The following is a 19414-nucleotide window of genomic DNA, read 5'->3' as shown; positions in this document are numbered from 1 at the left end:
AAATCTAATAAAAAATAATCAGTACACGCTTGTTTAGTTTCTGTTTTCTTAAATGGCAGATATTACATATATCATCAAGTAAAATGTCTAGAACCTAAAATAGCAGGTAAGATTTCTTCTCAAGTGGCAGCTCTGGAAGGAAAAAGGTGGCTGCCTGGAGCTATTATGAGAAGAAAAGTGAGGACAAGTCACAGTCAGTTGAAAAAGAGTCAGAATCTACTACCACGTTTCCCCGAAAACAAGACCTAGCCGGACCATCAGCTCTAATGTGTCTTTTGGAGCAAAAGTTAATATAAGACCCGGTATTATATTACATTACATTACATTACATTACATTATATTATACCGGGTATTACATTATGTTATAAAGACCTGCCTTATATTAAAATAAGACCGGGTCTTATATTAATTTTTGCTCCAAAAGACGTATTAGAGCTGAAGGTCCGGCTAGGTCTTATTTTCGGGGAAACATGGTAGGTGTGAAATGCCTATTAGTTGTCTATCAATTAGGTGTAAAGTGCCTCAGGTGTGAAAAGAGGACAATTAACATAGACCCGAGGAGCTCCCTCAGAGTGAAATTTCTTATTTAATAGTGTCCTTGTCTAATCTCTGAATCTGTTTCCAAACGACCATTTTATTTAGAAACCAGTTAGTCCATTGATCAATTTCAGAATTCTCCAGTGAGGCTGCCAAAAGGTTACCTTTTAGTTAAAAAAGGACTAAAGACAGTGCTTTTGTAATGTCATCACCAACTTAGTTGATCTCACATGCCAATCCTCATCATGCCACCCTCCGAGTATAAAGTTTTTACCACCATCTGTTTGAAATGTAAAGTTTCTAATACCATTAGATATATTCTTCCCAGTAACTCAAAAAAGATTCAATAACAAACTTTGAGTTCTAAAGTAAACTTAAATAATCTTTCTCTAATCCTATTTTTCCATTGTCATTTGCTACAAACATCAATCTCCTGTTTCTAATGGACCTTGAAATTAATTTCTTTCCTAAATGTATTTATATCGTTAGTACCAGCACAATTCTAGCAACTAGGTCTCTTCATTAGGAAGAGAAGTTAGGAAGCCAGTAGAGGGAGCCCTAGGGAAATGCTTCCTTTGACCCTAATACATTTAAAAGGAAATTTTCTACATTTCATAGTATGGAAAATAAGATCTACAACACAGCAAATTAAACATCCACACAGGTAAGTTTCTCGAGCAATATAATCCACTGACAAGAATCTCTCAGGCACCTAATCTCTCAAGCATCAGATTACCACTTCAATATTTTCTGTCCCCTATGAGATCTCTGGATTGTTGCTTCATCATTTGCTTCCTTTAAACCATCTTAAAACACACACACACACACACACACACACACACACACACACACACACATACACACACGCACGCGCGGCGTGCACCTGGCTACATAGGCTACTTAACATTTATTATTGGGCCAAATAGTAGAGCAATTTAAGATGAACAGGTTAAGACAGAAAGTTTAATAATTAAGACATTACAAGATTTTGAAAAAATGTACAGTGAAAAGATAGAATTTTAGAGAAAGAGTTACTTGGTTTTGCGTCATGGTTTTGCCTACTTAATAGTAGTGTGAGCTTGGGAAAGTTTACTTACCTTTCTGGGTTTCAGTTTTTCATCTGTAAGCGATAATGTTATCTATTTGACAAGAATATTGTAGAGACTGAATGAGTTTAAGTTTATGAAATGCTTAGCTAAATCTCTGACATATGATAAGAGTCCTACAAATCTTAAGCTCATCATCCTAACTCTGCAATCACCACCTGAGGGCAAATCGTTATAACCATCTAATTCCTGAACACTGCATTATTTTTCCAACTATGTATTAACTATCTCTTACTCCTGAAAAAAAAAGGACCTAAAATGTCAGCCAGCTAGGAGGTGAGAAATCATTGTTTTAAGTGTTGTCTCTCAAAAATCAATTCTAGATCGATTGCAGGTCTAAATATCAAAGGCAAATTAAAACTTACAGAGGAAAACACAGAATATCTTTGAGGTCTTCAAGTACGAAAAGACTTCTTAAACAGGACATAAAAAGTACTAACCATAAACTTAAAAAATGATAAGATAAACTATACTAAAACTACAAACTTCTGCTCATCAAAAGACAAGAGAGTGAAAAAGTACAATACCTATTCAACAAAGGAATTGTATTCAGAACAAATTTAGAATACTGCAAATCATTAAGATAGACAGTAAAACCACAATGAGATGCCACTTCGTATCTACAAGAACAGCTAACACAAAAAAGACAGTAACGGGCGGACGGGTAGCTCAGTTGGTTAGAGCGTGAGCTCTGGGCAATGGGGCAGCCAGTTCGATTCCCACATGGGCCAGCGAGCTGCGCCCTCCGCAACTAGACTGAAGTCAACGAGCTGCCGCTCAGCTCCCAGGTCGCCAGATGGCTCAGTTGGTTGGAGGGCGGGCTCTCAACCACAAGGTTGCCGGTTGGACAACTCGACTCCCGCAAGGGATGGTGGGCTGCGCCCCCTATAACTAACAACGGCAACTGGACCTGGAGCTGAGCTGTGCCCTCCACAACTAAGACTGAAAGGACAACAACTTGACTTGGAAAAAAGGCCTGGAAGTACACACTGTTCCCCAATAAAGTCCTGTTCCCCTTCCCCAATAAAATCTTAAAAAAAAAAAAAAAAGATAGTAACAGGGTGGCAAGAATGTGGAGAAACTGGAACCCTCATACATTGATGGTGGGAATGTAAAATGTTGGAGCTGCTGTGGAAAAGTTTGGCAGATTCTCAAAATGTTAAACACAGTTATCATATGACCCAGCAATTCCATTCCTAGGTATATAACCAAGAGAAATAAAAACACGTCCACATAAAAACTTGTATACACAGATTTCACAGCTGCATTACTCGTAATAGCCAGAAAATGGAAACTCGGCTGATGTTCCTCAGATGATGGATAAACAAATCGTGGTACACCCACAGAACAGAATATTATTTGGCAATAAAATAAATGAAGTACTGAAACGTGTTACAACATGCATGAACCTTGAAAAACATTTTAATAAGTGAAAGAAGCCAGTCACAAAGACCACATATTGTATGATTCCATTTTAAATGTTCAGAAAAGGCAAATCAATAGAAACAGAAAGATTCGTAGTTGCCAGGGTCTGGGCTGGGGGAATGGGGAGTAGCTGCTAATGAGTACTGAGTTTCTTTCTGGGATGAAAAAAAGGTTCTGGAATTAGACACTGGTGAAGGATGCACAACTCTGTTAATAATATACTAACAAGTCATTGAACTGTATACTTTAAAAAGTTAGATTTAATGGTATGTAAATTAAATCTCAATAAAACTGCTAAAAAAGGATAACTTAATAAAGAAATGTGGAAAAGATTTAAGCAGACACTAAACAAAAGGGGATACTGAAGTGGCCAATAAATATGAAAATGTGCTCAACTTCAATAATTATCAAAGAAATGCAAATTGAAACCACACTGCAATACCACTACACACCTATCAGAATGGCCAAAATGAAAAAGATGGAAAATACTGTTAATGAGGATACGAAACAATCAGAAACCTGCTGGTGGGAATGTAAATTAGTAAACTTTTTGGTAATATCTATTAATGTTGAAATATGCACGCCTTTGACCAAATATTCTGTTCGTTAGTATACCAAATAGAAATGGGTATACATGTTCTCTACGATGTATACAGTGTAATGTTTAGTGGCACTATTTGTAATAGCCCCAAACTAAAAACTACATAATGTTCATCAACATAATAAATTTTCATATATGCTCTCAATGACATAACATATATTAATGAAAGATCTACAGCAATACACAACATGGGTAAGTCTCACAAGCAATAAAAATCTCACAAGCAAAAGAAGCCAAACACAAATGAGTGTATCTCATGCTTCCATGTACATAAAGTGTAAGAACAGGCCAAACTAATCTATGCCATTAGAAATCAGATAGTATTTACTCGGGGGGGGGGGGGGGGCTGGGGAGTTTCTGGGGTGTGAATGGAAGGAGATGGGATGCTGGTTACACAAGTGTGTTGTTTGTGAAAATGCATTAAGCTGTACACTTATGTGCATTTTAATGTAAAACGTTTTAAGACATGCTCCCTCTATCCAAAAAATAGAAATGAAATTACTACAATCTAAGAACATACCCAACACCTCACCTATAAGGAACACAATTTGAAAACAATTAAGTCTAAAAGGACTCCGAGCAGGCAATGTAAAAGTCACAAAGTAACTTACTTGCTCATTCTTTTTTTATATTTTTCAATTACAGTTGACATACATTATATTAGTATCAGGTATATGACATAATGATTAGATATTTATATACCTTACAATCATTCTTCTTCACAAGAAAACTTGAAGATCACTCTTAGATTCTATTCACATTTATTTTACATAGTTTGACTATTTGATTTTCAAGCCACCAAGAGGCAGGGTAATAGCCAAAAGAACTGAAAGAGGAAATAGATGCTACTGCCACTTAATTATAAGAAAAACAGAAAAGAAAAAAAAAAAAAGATAGCTAGCAGAAAAGAAAAAATAAAAGTGTCAAAAATCAAAAGAAAAAAGCAATAGTCTTGAGCCACTTACCAAATTCCACCTAGTGAGTATTTACTGTGTACTTATATAAAAAGTGTAATTGTGACTGTCTTGTTGTATGGAATACAAAAATTGGAAAAAGTCTTTGCCATTATTTACGGAACTTTTTGTGATGATGGAAATCTGCATGTGTGCTGTCCAAAACAGTAATCACTAGCCACACGTCACTATGATGCATTTGAAATGTGGCTTGTGTGACTGAGGAACAGAATTTTTAATTTCATTTAAATTTTAATAATTGACATCTAAGTTTAAATAGCCATATGTGGCTAGAGGCTACCATGCTGGATAGCACAGGTCTAGGTGATAACTATGTGACTTGTATTCCAATATGGCACATTAATTGACAGTCATCATAACAATTAAGACATGAAGAGGTTAAAAATATATTCAGAACTTACCTATGATGCTGGAGAAGCACACAATACATTTTAAAAATGGATTTTCATATAACACAGTTTTGATATTTAAAGCAGTAAACACTCCATTAAAACATTTTTTTGATTCTTTGCAAACCCTTTCCCTGAGAGTTCTAACAAGCATGTTGAAATTGCACTTTTTCCAATTTTCCTCAGGCCACATGATTTACTTTGAACAATTAGGAAACATAATGAAACAGCTGAAAATACTAAGAGCAATGATGCTTACAAAAAGAAATGATAATTACAAAAAGAAATGTTACCAAATCATGAGTAGGTGGATGAAATTTTGAACACAGTTACTGACACAAGAGTTCAAATTTTACATTTTGAAGTTATCTTACCAAAATAAAAATCACAACATGAAAGAAATACTTCTTTCAAAAGCATTCTTGAAAAAACAGCAAGATGAAACTTGCTAGACATTTTTTACTCCTCAAGAAGCAAAAAATGAATTTATGATAGAAACTGCACAGTGAAAGGGCATGCACCCCCATTACGTAAATTAGCACCAATGATTAGAAGCTGGATTTTTGAATCACTAACTATACATAAATTAATCCCCAAAGTGGAGTCATTCAACTACTCTGGGAAGTTTCAGTGGGTTCTGAAATAATCAATTTAGTAGATTATGATAGAATAGACCAATGTCAAAATAGAAAAAAATCAGAATAGACAAATATAAAAAATTCATGTCTTAATAAGGGTCAGTATTTTTCATGAAATGTAGTAGTACATACCAGTTGCAATGCAAATATATGTTTACTTTGAGCTGTAACAAAGTTTGAAAAAAATACCCTATAAGATACCATTAACTGTTTTGTCCATTCAAATTCCAGGTAATAAGAGTAATTAAACTCTTGACTTTTCCCTCACCTGATTCTGGATCATTAAAAAGTTTTACCAGATTTAGCCTGAAATTTTCTTTGTGCACAGACCTAATAGTTCTATATTGGTTGTTTTCGAAACAGTGAAGCATCCATTTCTTCTTCTGGAATTAAAATTATAGTAGCACTTTATACTAGGTTTGGGTCATTTCCCATGAAGCCCTCTCTCTCTTTTATATCTTGACTTAGGGGAGAGAGGGACAGCAGGGCGGAAGGAAAGAAGTTTCGGTGGAGTGGGGGGAGGCAGGGAAGAAGGCATTTTCCCAATTGCATTGGTCCATTTACTTGTGTACTTCCAGCTGAGGAATGAATACAGAACTGCTACCTTGAAGTAACAAAAAAGGAGACCACAAGCTTTCTTTCAGAACACAGGATATCGCCAGACTAGGTATTTTATAAGGTGATATACAAAGATAAACTTATCCAAGTTTCTGGCTGGTATGTGAATTATGTTCCTTAAGTTTTCTGACCATGGAGATGTTTCCATAAAATTGACTCAATGGAATTCTCTCCTCTCTATTACTGCACCACCAATTCATTCTTCACCCGTAAAAGACAGATAATGTCCCTTTGACTTTCTGTCTACACCATCATCTCCTCTAGCTCTCAGTTTAATATTAACACTCTCACTTTTGTAATGCTTTTAAAACAGTAGAGATCTTAAATAAGACTACAAAATTCAATACAAGTAACACCTAAAGGACTCACTTTAAATATACACATAAAGCCTCGTGTTATATGAGTGTGTTTAGGTGACTGAAACAATGGGAAAAGATTTGGGAATGTGAGGTAATAAAATAAATTCTAAATCCTTCAAAGATAAGAAACACACTTTTAGAGTGTGGGAGCTCTTCTACATCTAAAAAGGTCCAGTTTCCTACCTGGGACTTGACCACAAATATGTGGTAAATAATTATGCAGTAGACTAGAAGAATTCAAGCCTCACCTGCTAAAACATTCTCCTCACATGTTCTACCAAAATAACTCAAAAGAGCATGTTCTCTTGACACTGAACATATGATGTAACTTGTAACATATGAAGCAATTTGAAATGAAATTCTAATGGTAACTAAAAGGAAATAAAAACCCATCATTACATAGTAGCTTCCTAGAAAAAGATTTGTATATTAGTAAATCAATGTTGAAAGAAACTGAAGTCTGCTCCAAAAGAAGCAAAGACTTTGACAACCTGTCACCTCATTTTATACTCTTCAAATACCAACTTAGGTATTTGTTTCTCAGGGAAAGAAAACTTGCTGGGTAACCTTGGGCAATAATCTCTGTGCTCCCTTTCGTTAGCTGTAAAGTGAGGAGGCTGACTAGATAGTCCCTAAGATTTAACGACTCACCATGAAATAAGTCTAACTGTTGCTATCTATAGATTCTATGGTGTAGATCAAACCCAACAAGACCATTTTAATAACACAGACTCTTGTATTAGTCATTTTAATTTAGGTGTTTAGTCACACCGTGGCAAAGCAATGAAAAAAAGAACACTGGTACTCACTTTTTAAAAAACACATAAGATTTCCTTAAAAATGAGGATCCTTAAAAATTAGCAGGCACATTTATAAAATGAATGGGTCAGAGCTGATCCAAAACTTGTTTTAAACAGCAGCAAAGTACAGGGTTAAGCACGTGGACAAAAAGTAGCTACTGAATGATGGATTAAATGGAAATATTCTTAAAATGTTTACAAGTATATTTTAACTAGTATTGCCACTATGATAGTGGTTTTTAATGGATGACACAATAGTACAAATACTAATAATAAAGGTATCAGCTAACATTTATTGAATTTTTATCACATTCCAGAGCCTATGCTAAGTGCTTTACATGCAATATCTCATTTATTCCTCAGGATAAGCAATGAGGTGGGCAGCAGTTTCAATCAAGAAAGTTAATGTGCTCAACTTTTTCCAAAATATTTGATATGTAGTATCTAATATGGGTTTTAGTAAAAAAGGTGGAGGCGGCACTATTATTAGCCCCCCTTTTCGATAAAAAGAATGAAGTTCAAAGGTTTGTCCAAGGAAACACAATGAAGGGATGGAGCTGAGACTAGAATCCAGTGGTCCCAAAGTGGTCTCTGGTGGTCTGATCGTCTCTCAATACATTCATGCCCGCAAGCTGACAAAGCTCCTTATTGCTGATAACGTGCCTGAATGATCTCTCACTGGTGCTTTAAAGAAACAAACAAAAAACCCCAGCATCATTCTCTTCATGCTGCCGTCAGTTATTTGCAGTGCCAAGAGGGATGTGTACAGTCTCTCAAAGTAACTACTTTGGTTTTGCATACTATGTTGTTCGGGGTGGGGGTGGGGATAAAAAAACCATATTACTTGATAATCAATCCCACCTCCCAAAGCAATCTATAATCAGATTCCAAGGACATATCAAACCTTTATGAATGTTTTCTCGTTTAGGTTAACTAATATTTTATTAGTGAATCAAAATAATATAATCCTTTTAGTAGAATATTAAAACCAGCAAAATCAATGTACTGATATTAGTGGTTATTTGAAGTTCAATTCCTATGAAAATTTCAGGGGAATTATTTTTAAAACCCTGTCACCATCTGACCCAGGAGGCACTTGCGCCAGTGCTGCGCACACTAGGGGACCAGCGACAGAAACCATACCGCCAGCTGGTCCCCCCAAATAAGGAGACTGAAGACGACACTCCATACAGTAAAACACACTTCGTCACAAAAATATGGAAGTTTGTATTTGTTCAAGGCCTATTTATAACATATCAGGAAACGTTTATTTCTGATGGTACTTACAATACCTAAAAGTGTCCTAAGGTTCACATACTTTGTATTCTATGGTGTTAATAAACTGAAATATTCTGACTCCTACATTTAAAAGCAATTTCAAGGATGTTTCTTAAACTCCACAGCCTTTTATTAGAAGAGATTAATTTTGGGAGCAGGTCAGAATCTTTAGGTGGTATTTATAAAGCTTTGTCAATTATAAGTTTTTATTTGGAAAAACACATAAAAAAAAGTTTTCTTTTCACCCATTGTTTTCAAAATGAGTGAGAAGAGAAGGGGGTAGTAGTGAAATTTTTGTGTTTTTCAAATGGAAGCATGAGTTTTAAAAGTTTGAGAAACACTGTGTTAGTAGGATAAAAAATATGACTGTCAAGTATTGGGAATTCACTTTCTCAAAATAAATACTAAGTTGAAATCCTACAGGATTTCATGTAGATTAGTGAAGCATTATTTTAAAAGAGCAGATATACATAATAAGAGATATGGTCTAGGTATTCTGTTTTCTATGGAAATAATTTCACTTACTGTCACTTTCTCCTGTAAGGAGAGTAACTAACACTGCCCAGTCTGCAGCAAATGGCTCAGGAGATAAAAGCCTGTTATCACACTGGAGACACATTTCATCTCAATGTCCTTTCCCACAAAAATCTATCACCTCAAAATCTCTGTTGGAGGAAATTATAAGAAATAGTGAACATGACATTTTCCACGTCTCCAGATTGGTATGAACACTGGTTTCAGAATATCCTCAGACAGCCTAATCTCAAAAAGTATTAAGTGTACAATGGAATTAATTTGAATACTTTAATTTAGATTAGAAATAGATCTCATAGTGGGCATCCATGAGAAACTCCAAAAATATAATTTTGAAAATGGCCCTGTTGGATTCACTTGATAATCAGTGGAAAATCTAGGCAAGAATTCTGTATTTGATATACTTGAATTGTAGCAACTCACAGTAGCTGCTAACAAAACTAGAAGCCTTGAATAACATTTTTCCTGTCTATGTTAGAATTACAGAACGGGAATAAAAGTGGTATTCATGGTAAACATGGACTTGGACCCACTGCAAAAGGGAATCTAAAATACGTTATTTTTAAAAGACTTAACAAACTAAAAAATCTTCCATTAGGAGTCCACTTTTTAGAAATAACTTTTTATAACTATATTTTTGTGAATATATAAATGTTCATGATCACTGTAGAAATATTAGAAAATACATTCAAGTTTAAAAGGAATATAAATATGCCACCACCCACCAATAATCTTTCTAATATCCTGGCTTATTACCTTTCCATTTTATTTTCCTGGGCACTCAAACATACATGGACATACACGGAGAGGCATAATTATGTCCACAGAGTGTTTTGAAACACAATTTTCACTGAATGCAGAGTATTCGAATCTGTAGTTAGGCCTGGATTTATTTAACAATTCCTCAGCTAGTACATATTTAGGTCATAAAGCTAACATCTTATGGTAACTTTTGACCATACTGTACTTGAATATGTCATATCATTCAAATTCTTTTGTGAAACATGGCTAAGGGGCAATGTTAGGCACAGGAAAAACACCAGGGAAAATACTTCAACAGTAATACCTTTACTTGGTAGGATTACAGGTAATTTTGATTCTTTGTTATACTTTTTGAATTTATCCAAATGATCTCTAATGAACACGTGCTGATAATCAGAAAACAATGTATTAATTTACTAAAGATCAATGTTTATATAAATAGACAAAATTGAAATTCAGTAATTTGGGAAAAAATGTGTATTTTAAGTGAAAACAAAAGGTGGGATGTAAGGTTGTAGAAATGTACTTGTAACAGCAAGATTAGAAAAATTAAATGTCCAACGCCAGGAGGTGCTGCTTAACCAAACTATGGCACAACAGACTATTGGAAGCAAAGTGAAACAAGAGGCAGAGCGCTATGTGCTGCTATGGAAAGACTGCCAGGATGGGTTATCAAAGGAGAAGACCAAGGTGTGTAACAGTATGTATCATCTGATCTCAATAGTTAAAAAAGGAAACAAACAAACAAGAGAGAAGAGAGTGAAAGACGGGGGTAGATTATTTTATCTGCATAAAACATTTTTGAAAGGATACATAAGAAACTACCTATGGTGGTTATTTCCTGAGTGGGGAATTGGGTATAGAAAATGATCACAAAATTAAAAATGTGCATTAATACACAAACACATAAAACACAAAGGGGAAAGCACACTGCTCATAGCAGAAAATCTGGAACCATTTCAAGGTTGTCCCTAAAGATTTTTTTTTAAGCAGACTCTAACAATGGATATGGAAAAATGGAAAAAAATGTAAAGTGCAACCTATCTGAATTGTAGGGACTTTGAAATAACAATAATAAAACAGCAGTGAATATGGTTGTCACTATACTTGGTATTTCAAAACCCAGTCATACAAGTTTTCATTACAGACAAGGAAATGGCCAGGGAATTATAAAAGAAAATAAACTTCTAATGAAATCATTCTAGAATGGTTAAACATGGGTGATTTTATTCCAATGTTATCCTGTCATATTAACTCTGGTTTACAAGCTCAGTAAGCCAGCAGTAGAAGACACCGCTGTACGTTTAGGTAATAATAAATGAAAGGAAGATATTTTTATCTATTGAGATTTAATATGTACTTCCTTCTTTAAGAACAAAGACAAAACCAATTACAGAATGGGGGCAGAGTGGGTTAGAAACTCAGATACATTTTAAAAATCCTCCTAAACTAGATGATCATTACTATTTTAAAGCTCTATCTAATAAAAGTCAAACAAAAGAATTACTTCATCTTTTGCTATATTTATGCTCCAGACGCAGACTGGAAAGTAAGGCTGTCCCTAGTGCTTCTAAAAATCAGATTATGTATTAATATAAGCGCTGATTTACTGAGGTGCACCTATGGAAAGAAAATACACTTTAGCTTGTTGCCTAACTGCAAAAGTAGTCATTAACAGAAGTCACTGAATTGGAATCCTTTTGATGTGTACAGCTTTCTAGAAGACTTCTTAAACTCATTAACACTGTTTCACTGAGTGCATGTATTACAAAAATATCATGAATCCCCAAAGATTTATGGCCAAAATCAGTCCCTATAAGAATCAACTGGTAATCCTGGGTAACATACCCCAGAGCAGAGAACTCAAAAATCAAGCCAGATACCGTATTTCCCCAAAAATAAGACCTAGCCAGACAATCAGCTCCAATGAGTCTTTTGGAGCAAAAATTAATATAAGACCCGGTCTTATTTTACTATAAAATAAGTAAAATAAGACCGGGTCTTATACAACATAACATAACATAACACTGGCTCTTACACTAATTTTTGCTCCAAAAGACGCATTAGAGCTGACTGTCCGGCTAGGTCTTATTTTCAGGGAAACACGGTAATAGAGAGAAAAGTACTGCCGCTTTCACTTCACATCTGGGATCTGACACTTTTTCCATTTCCCCCATCAGTGTGGTACCTGGGGGCTGGCTTAGCTGAAGGAAACAGGAAGGTAATATGATTTATAGATTCCCTTTATTTTCCCGGAGAGTCATCCTTTCCAGCCAAGAGTGTGGCTTCAAGAGGGATTTTTAGTAGAGAGGCAACCAGACATGATAATCCTGAAGATCCAAAAGGTGATCGATCACAGCCCTATTGCACAGCTATCTGGGTAATTTAGTTTAAGAGCTTGTCTCTCCTAAAACATGGGACCTAAGGCAGAAAATGATTGTAGCAGCACGAAGTGCACTTTCTCCCTTTCAGTGAAAATGCTCTGGCCTGTGAGAAGCTAATATCTAGTGACACTCTATTACGTTCTGAAATGGCACTCAAGATTGGGGCCACTCTGTTGACAGTCAACCATGTTACCACACACGTAGGTGTCACAGCACACAACCATCAATGCTACTTTTAAAGACTCCTAGTTCCATGAGGAAAGGACCACATGTTTTGTTCAACCCAGGCTGTCCATACGCAGGGACTTAGCTAACGCCTTTTGAAATACTGTTTCTCTGCCTCCTGATGCCTGAGGTTTTTTTCCCCTTTATTTATCTGGATATTTTTAAACATTCTTCTCCATCACCACTTTTTATCACTGCGGCTCTAGACCTTAATCCCCACCACACCCTGAATACTTTTAGAACAGAACGGAAGTTCCCCCCCACCAGGAAATGTTGAAGAGGAGGATTTGAAAGGTTAGGAGCTACACGAGAGGAAAAACTGTCCCATTCCAGTAAATGTTAAGTCCGTCAAACCTACTTTAAGGCCATTTTGTTTTGTTTGCCTAATTGGCCTTTCCGGACATTCAGACAGCGCCCAGGTGAGTGAACACCTGCCGTGGCACCCCCACCCCCCACCCCCCGGCCTCTTGTCTGCAGGTTCCAGGCTTCCTCTTCTCGGAAAAACTCAAAGGATACCTTCACCATCACTTCTTTGCAGACTTTGTCCCCAAACCTTTCCTAACTTTGGAAGCTAAGAATTAAGGGAACCGGGCGGAGAACATCGCGAGGGAAAAAAAGCAGCCAAGGATGTCCCTCTCTTGCCTGGGCAGCCCCCCGGCGAAGTCGCGGGATGCCGTCTCCGGCTCCAGCCCGTCCTCCCAAAGCCGGGAACCCCGGGCCCCGAGGCCACCCTGGGAGCGGGGATCCAAGCGGCCTCCCGAGCCGGCCTCGGCCAAAGCAGCGCCCACGGTCGCCGCTCCTTCGCGGGGTCAGGCCTGGCAGCCTCGGGAAAGGGCCCGTCGGGGGCCTCCGGCGGCCTCCCGGCGGCCAGGCCCCGCCTCCATCCGACCGTTCTCGGGTCGCCGTCGGAGCTCTTACCCGCAGGACGTGGTAGCCTTCCGTGCCCCCGCCTGGGATCTCGACGCTCTGCGAAGAGCCCATGGCGGCGGGCGATCAGTGTGGTCGAACCGGGCTCCGCGCAGCTCCCCGCCCCCCGCGTACCGCCCGCTCCGCTCCTCCGCGTAGCACTTGGGACGTGGCACTCGCTGCCGCCGGAGAGCCGGGCCGCACTGCCCGCCGGGAGATCGTCTCCGCCGCTGCCAGAGCCGCTGCGACGCCGCAGACAGCGCCACCTGCCGCGAACCACGGGGAGGGGCCTGAGCATGCGCGGGTGGGGTGGAAAGGGCGGAGGAGGATAGCGGGGAGGGGCCCACTCTTGCTCGCGAGAGAGCAGAGATACGGTTCATCCGGCTTCGGCACCTTGCTACGGGGTCCTAGGTTGGACAAGATTCATCTAGATTCGTTCCCGCTCGCCCGAAAGAACGGTTGCTTGGTTGTAGCGCCCCCTGGTGGCCAGAGGCAAGAAAAGAGCTGCTGTTGAAAAGAGTGGAGGCGGACGCAAACACACTGAACTTATCCCCAATTCTCGGGGTCTTGTCCCAGGTTGTACAGAGGAGTGTGACAGTGGCTCTCCGTAGATTGGAGACGCGTCTGCTCAGCTCAGTTTTATAAAGTGGAATTTCTCTTTATAAAACAGCTTCCCCAAAGAGTCATGGAGGACCCACGGAGGGGGCGGGGGTGTGTGTGTTGTTTTTTTTTACCTTCCCTAATAGAACAAGATCAGTACAGTTGGATGTCCTGGGCGTTCCACGGCCTGCTGCTGGATTCCCCATTTCCTTTAGGTAGCCAAGTTGTAGTCACACTTTTCCTACTCCGTTGTTCCCTCCTTTTGCCCCATTCCCTCTAAAACCCCCAATTACGTCCATTGCCCCAGGTTCAATTTGACTATCACCTATGGTGGATCAACTAGATATCAGAATATGCGTGTTCTGATGTGAAGCAACATGAAGTATATATTATCACCCATGAAGTATTCTAGCCCAAAATGTTTAACTTGTTTCGGTCACATCTTCAGTTAGATCTTCCAGGTTACAGGAATACAGAGGACAGAGCAACAAGGAAACTGACAGGCAAGAAAGCAACCAGGCAAACACGAGTTAGACTGTCCTTCAGAACAACTGGCCAGTTCTTTTCATCAAATTAGAATAATAAGAAAGGAACTATACTGAATGAAAAGGATATATAAAGGACATAACCACGAGATGCAAAGTAAGGTCTTGAGTTGGGGGCTGATTTGGAGAAATTAGCTGTAAAGGACATTGTTGGCTCAATTTGGGAAATTTGAATATGTACTGAGTAGTAGAAGAAAAGCATTTATTGACATGGAAAAGTGGAAATTATTGACAAAAAAAATAGTTTACAAGATAGAATGTCTCTAAACATATAAAAATATTTTCGTAAATTAAAATACATATTAATACGTATGTATTTATAGGAAGATGTGGGAGGATATGAACCAAGGGTTAGAGTAGTGATCTCTGGGTAGTGACAGAGATGTTTTGTTTTTTGTTTTTGTTGACTCCATATTCTGTAGTGCTCATCGACTGCTTCTATAACAATACAGTATTTAAAATTTAAATATAAAAAAGTATTTACCTTTCTGTGCTGTCAATAAGCCAGTATCAGGTTTTAGGAGGCCTAACAAATGCATAAATACAGGAATCAAATCTCCAGTTATTAGTCTCCTCAAGGACAGGGACTGCAGTGGAGTCAACTCTGTGTTCCTAATACTTACGTAGCAGAGCACCGGGCCGCTAACTCAACAAATTAATTTAATGCAAAGGAATAAATATAAGAACTTGATTTGATGATAATGTTTTGTTCTGCTTGGCAATTATACTTCTCTTCATGGTAGTGTAATAAGCTGTTGCTGTGTTCAGCTTATTGTGTAATAAGCTGTTGCTGTGTTCAGTGGTCAAAATTTTTGTTTGCAGAACCCAGGTTGCAGGCCATTGGCTGTCCATGAGCAAATCCTGCCCTTCTTTAGAACTGTACTGTGTTCTGACCACACAAGTAGAGGAAAAACTTGTGAAATTTGAATAAAGTTTAGAGTTTAGTTAACCTAGAGTTTGTACTGTCTGCTATTTCCCATACATACCATTTACTTTCTTACCTTCTTGACTTTATTTATGCTAATCCAGACATCTGGAATGCTTTCCTACATTTTTCTTAGAAAAATTTTAACTGTCCCTTAATGCCCATCTCAAATATTAGTTATGTATCCCTAAATTCAGAACGACTCTCCTCATTCCGAGTTCCTGAAATAGTTCTTTTCTGGTAACATCATCATCCTCACAGGCCTATCTCGCACTCTTTCTGGTCCCTTCATTCAGGGTGAGGATCTTCTCATCTTTAGATCTCCAGTTCCTGACTGAGTGTTGGGAACATAGTAGTAATGTTTGTCGATTTGAATTGAGTGTGTGTAATGAATAGCTTCAAAGCCTTTTCTTTTCAGGATCAGTTAGTAAGTTACTTCTGCTGCTCCTATTTGTGCCTCATCAAAACCTGTGTTATCTCTTTAGTGGCAATTCGTAGATGATGTACAAGGCTCACCTGATTTGGGACTAAAAAACTGTGATAACCATTGCTCCAGTTTTTATGGTGCCAGTTTTCCTCTTTTAGGGAATGTGCTTGAGGACAGAGAATAAAATCTCAAGAATGTTGTCAAAGCTAATATAAACAAATATAACATGATGGAGGGGAAGACATGGGAGATTACTGTCTAAGTCAGTCTCCATTCAAGTAGGAATCTGCTGCAGGCAAGTTGGTATTTTGAAACATCACAGGCAGCAGGAAAACAAAACCCAGCAAGAGCAAATATTTACAGACTAAAAATATCAAACCAGAAGAAATCTACTTTTCTGGAAGAAGCATCTGAGACACAATTTTCTGTGTCCTGGGAACTCTGAGTTCCCATAAATGAGTGTAAATGATAGGGTCATTTGTATCGTAACAGCTACCATGTTTCCCTGAAAATAAGACCTAGCTGGATAATCAGCTCTAATATGTCCATTGGAGACAAAAATTATAGTAAAATAAAACCGAGTCTTTATAATATAATATAATATAATATAATATAATATAATATAATATAATATAATATAATATAATATAATATAGTATATCAGGGGCTTATTTTACTATAATATAGGACCGGGTCTTATATAATATAACATAATAATATAATATAAAATATTATAATATAAGGGTCTTATTTTAATATAAGACCGGGTCTTATATTAATTTTTGCTCCAAAAGACACATTAGAGCTGATTGTCCGATGAGGTCTTATTTTCGGGGAAACACGGTAGTGCAGCCTAACATTTTTGCCTCCAGACTGCCCTGGGAAAGTTTGATTCCTGCTGCCTTTGCATGATAGCCACTCTGCATAGTCAGCCAGCAGGGCCTCCCTCATCCATGGGTCTCTTCCTGACCTAGCTTGTTTTGCTCAGGGGGCAAACATCAGGAGGAGTCAGTGTCCCATGGAACACAGTCCACAGCAGACTGGAGTAGAGGGGAACCCCTGACCTTCTGTCCACTAATACCTACACTAACGAATAACCTATTAAGTGACCTGTTAAGAAGAGCTCTGCCCCCAGTTCCCCAAAACAAACAAGACGATGGTGACTAGCTAGGCCAATCAGATTTTCTCTATGGGGACATGGAACTGGGAAATACAAGAAGAGAGTCAGTTAGTGTATATTTATTTGCATATTGGAATGTTAGCTCCATGATATCTTTGCCTGTGTGTCCATCACTGTATACTTAGTAGTACTGATAATGGGCTGGCATAGAATAGTTGTTTAATGAATGGTTGTTGAATGAATGATAATGTTAATAGAAAAGCACTAGAGCAGTGGTTCTCAAGCTCGGATAAGTATCAGAATAATCAGGGAACATTGTGAAAATGCAGAAGTCCAAGAGCTACTTTACTTCAATGAGCCGGGGTCCTAGAAGTCTTTATTAATTTTCAGGTCATTCTGATGCACACAAAATTTGAGAACTACCACACTGGAGCGATGCCCAATGAAGCCCTGCAATTTGTGGGCAATCAGGTAACCAATGAGAAGCTCTAGAGCTGAGAGGGATCCTCCCTCAGCCATAGACTCAATTTGTGCTGATGTTCCGGTGTTTCTGTAAGGGCGAAACTTGGGGAATCAATAATGTAGTTAGACTTAGCTAGTTTGCAGTTTGATCTACCCTGATATTCAGCTGTTTTTTGTTTCTCCCTCAATGATTAAGAACTCTGTTTTGTGCCTTTCCTTAAGGCTACACATACTTTGTTAATCCATTTAACCAGCAGAATCCTAATCTGAAAAGAGCAATTTCTTAATCCTCAGATGCTTGGACACCGGAATCCATGTTGCAACTCCCTTGCAGTTTTTACTGGTGACGCATAAAGCCCCAGGGTGCAGTGGCCGAGTCCAGAGATAACATTATCTTAAAAGACCTGACCCCAGAAAGCGTGTCAGCTCTCAGACCTGCCAGACCAGCTCCCCATTTCCTTTGTTCTTCTTCTTGTGTATCTAGAACACCTTCTGCCGAGTCTAGGAACCGGGAGATGGCCTTTGGACAGGAGTCTGCCATCCGCCCGGAATGCCAGCATTCTGAATAAACCTGCTTTTCTTTCCACAAACCTTGTCTCTTAATTTTTTCAAGAGGCAGGCAGCTGGACCCTTAGCATGGTACCATTTCTGTGAAGTTCCCATCACCTTTATTGTCAAACTTTTATTTAGTGTTTTCCTTTAAACAAAATGTTTATTCTGGAATAATTTTAGATTTACAGAAAAGTTACAGATAGCACCAAGAATTCCCATATGTCCTTCACCCAGTTTCTCCTAATATCTTACATCACCGTGGTACATTTGTTGAAACCAAGAAACCAACATTTGTACATGGGTGTTAACTAAACTCTAAGCTTTATGCAAATTTCACAAGTTTTTCCACTAATGTTTTTTTTCTGTTCCAGGATCCAATCCAGGATCCTAGATGGCAGTTAGTTGTCCTATCGCCTTAGTCTTCTCTGGTTTGTGACAGTGTCTCAGAATTTCCTGGTTTTCACAACCTTGATGGTTTCAAATAGCACTGTGAGGTATTTTGCAGGATACACTTGCATTTGGGTGTATCTAATATTTTTCTCATGATTAGAATGGGCTTGTGAGTCTTGGGGAGGAAGACCACAGAGGAAAAGGGCTCTTGTCATTACATCATATCAGGAGTACATACGAGTAACATGACTCCTTGCTGGGGATGTTAACCTTGATCACTTTGTTAAGATGCTGTCTGCTTTAACAGTAAAGTGACTATTTTTCCCTTTCCCCTGGAATCAAGTCACTACGTCAAGCTCACCCTGACGCTCCACTTCCTGGAGGAGAAATTTTGCCTCTTTCCTCCGTATTTATTTAATCATTTTATATATATCGGTATGGACTCATGTGTATTTGCTTTGTACTTTAATTATAACCTAATACTACATTATTCATTGCTGGTGGGAATGCAAAATGTCAAATCTTTCCAGTTTTGCCGACTGGGACCTCTTGCAGGTTGACTTCTGTGTGCCCTGTTTGGCTCTCATCTTTTTTTGTGTATGTATGGTAAAAACACATAACTTAAAATTTACCATCATAACCATTTCTAAGTGTACAGTTCAGTGGTATTAAGTACATTCACATTGTTGTGCATTTTTTTGTTATTTGAGCATTTTTGTACTTTTTGGCTCTACAAAATGTTCCAGTATTTTTCCTGTACCGGCCCCTGCATCAGCCACTCTCCCAGGAGCCCTGATTCCTTTATTTGGAGAATGGTATTTAGAAACCAAGACCAGGGTGCTGAGTGTACTCATTGC

The 19414-nt window shown here is 38.3% G+C and overlaps 1 protein-coding gene across 1 annotated transcript in view; it reads right to left on the bottom strand.

The window, feature by feature from the left end:
• Positions 1–13794, bottom strand: part of GORASP2 (golgi reassembly stacking protein 2) — a 30362-nt gene extending 16568 nt beyond the window's left edge. The window contains exon 1 of the mRNA XM_019727409.3: positions 13549–13794. Within this exon, the coding sequence (XP_019582968.2) occupies positions 13549–13611 (63 nt within the window). The 5' untranslated portion in view covers positions 13612–13794. The remainder of the gene's footprint in view (positions 1–13548) is intronic.
• Between the last annotated feature and the right edge of the window lie 5620 nt (positions 13795–19414).

This window comes from Rhinolophus sinicus, chromosome 17 (assembly GCF_057876585.1).
Source record: "Rhinolophus sinicus isolate RSI-liver-muscle chromosome 17, RSI-T2T, whole genome shotgun sequence".
Lineage (NCBI taxonomy): Eukaryota > Metazoa > Chordata > Mammalia > Chiroptera > Rhinolophidae > Rhinolophus > Rhinolophus sinicus.
The sequence above is the reverse complement of the archived record's forward strand: the minus strand, read 5'-3'. Positions and strand labels throughout refer to the sequence as shown.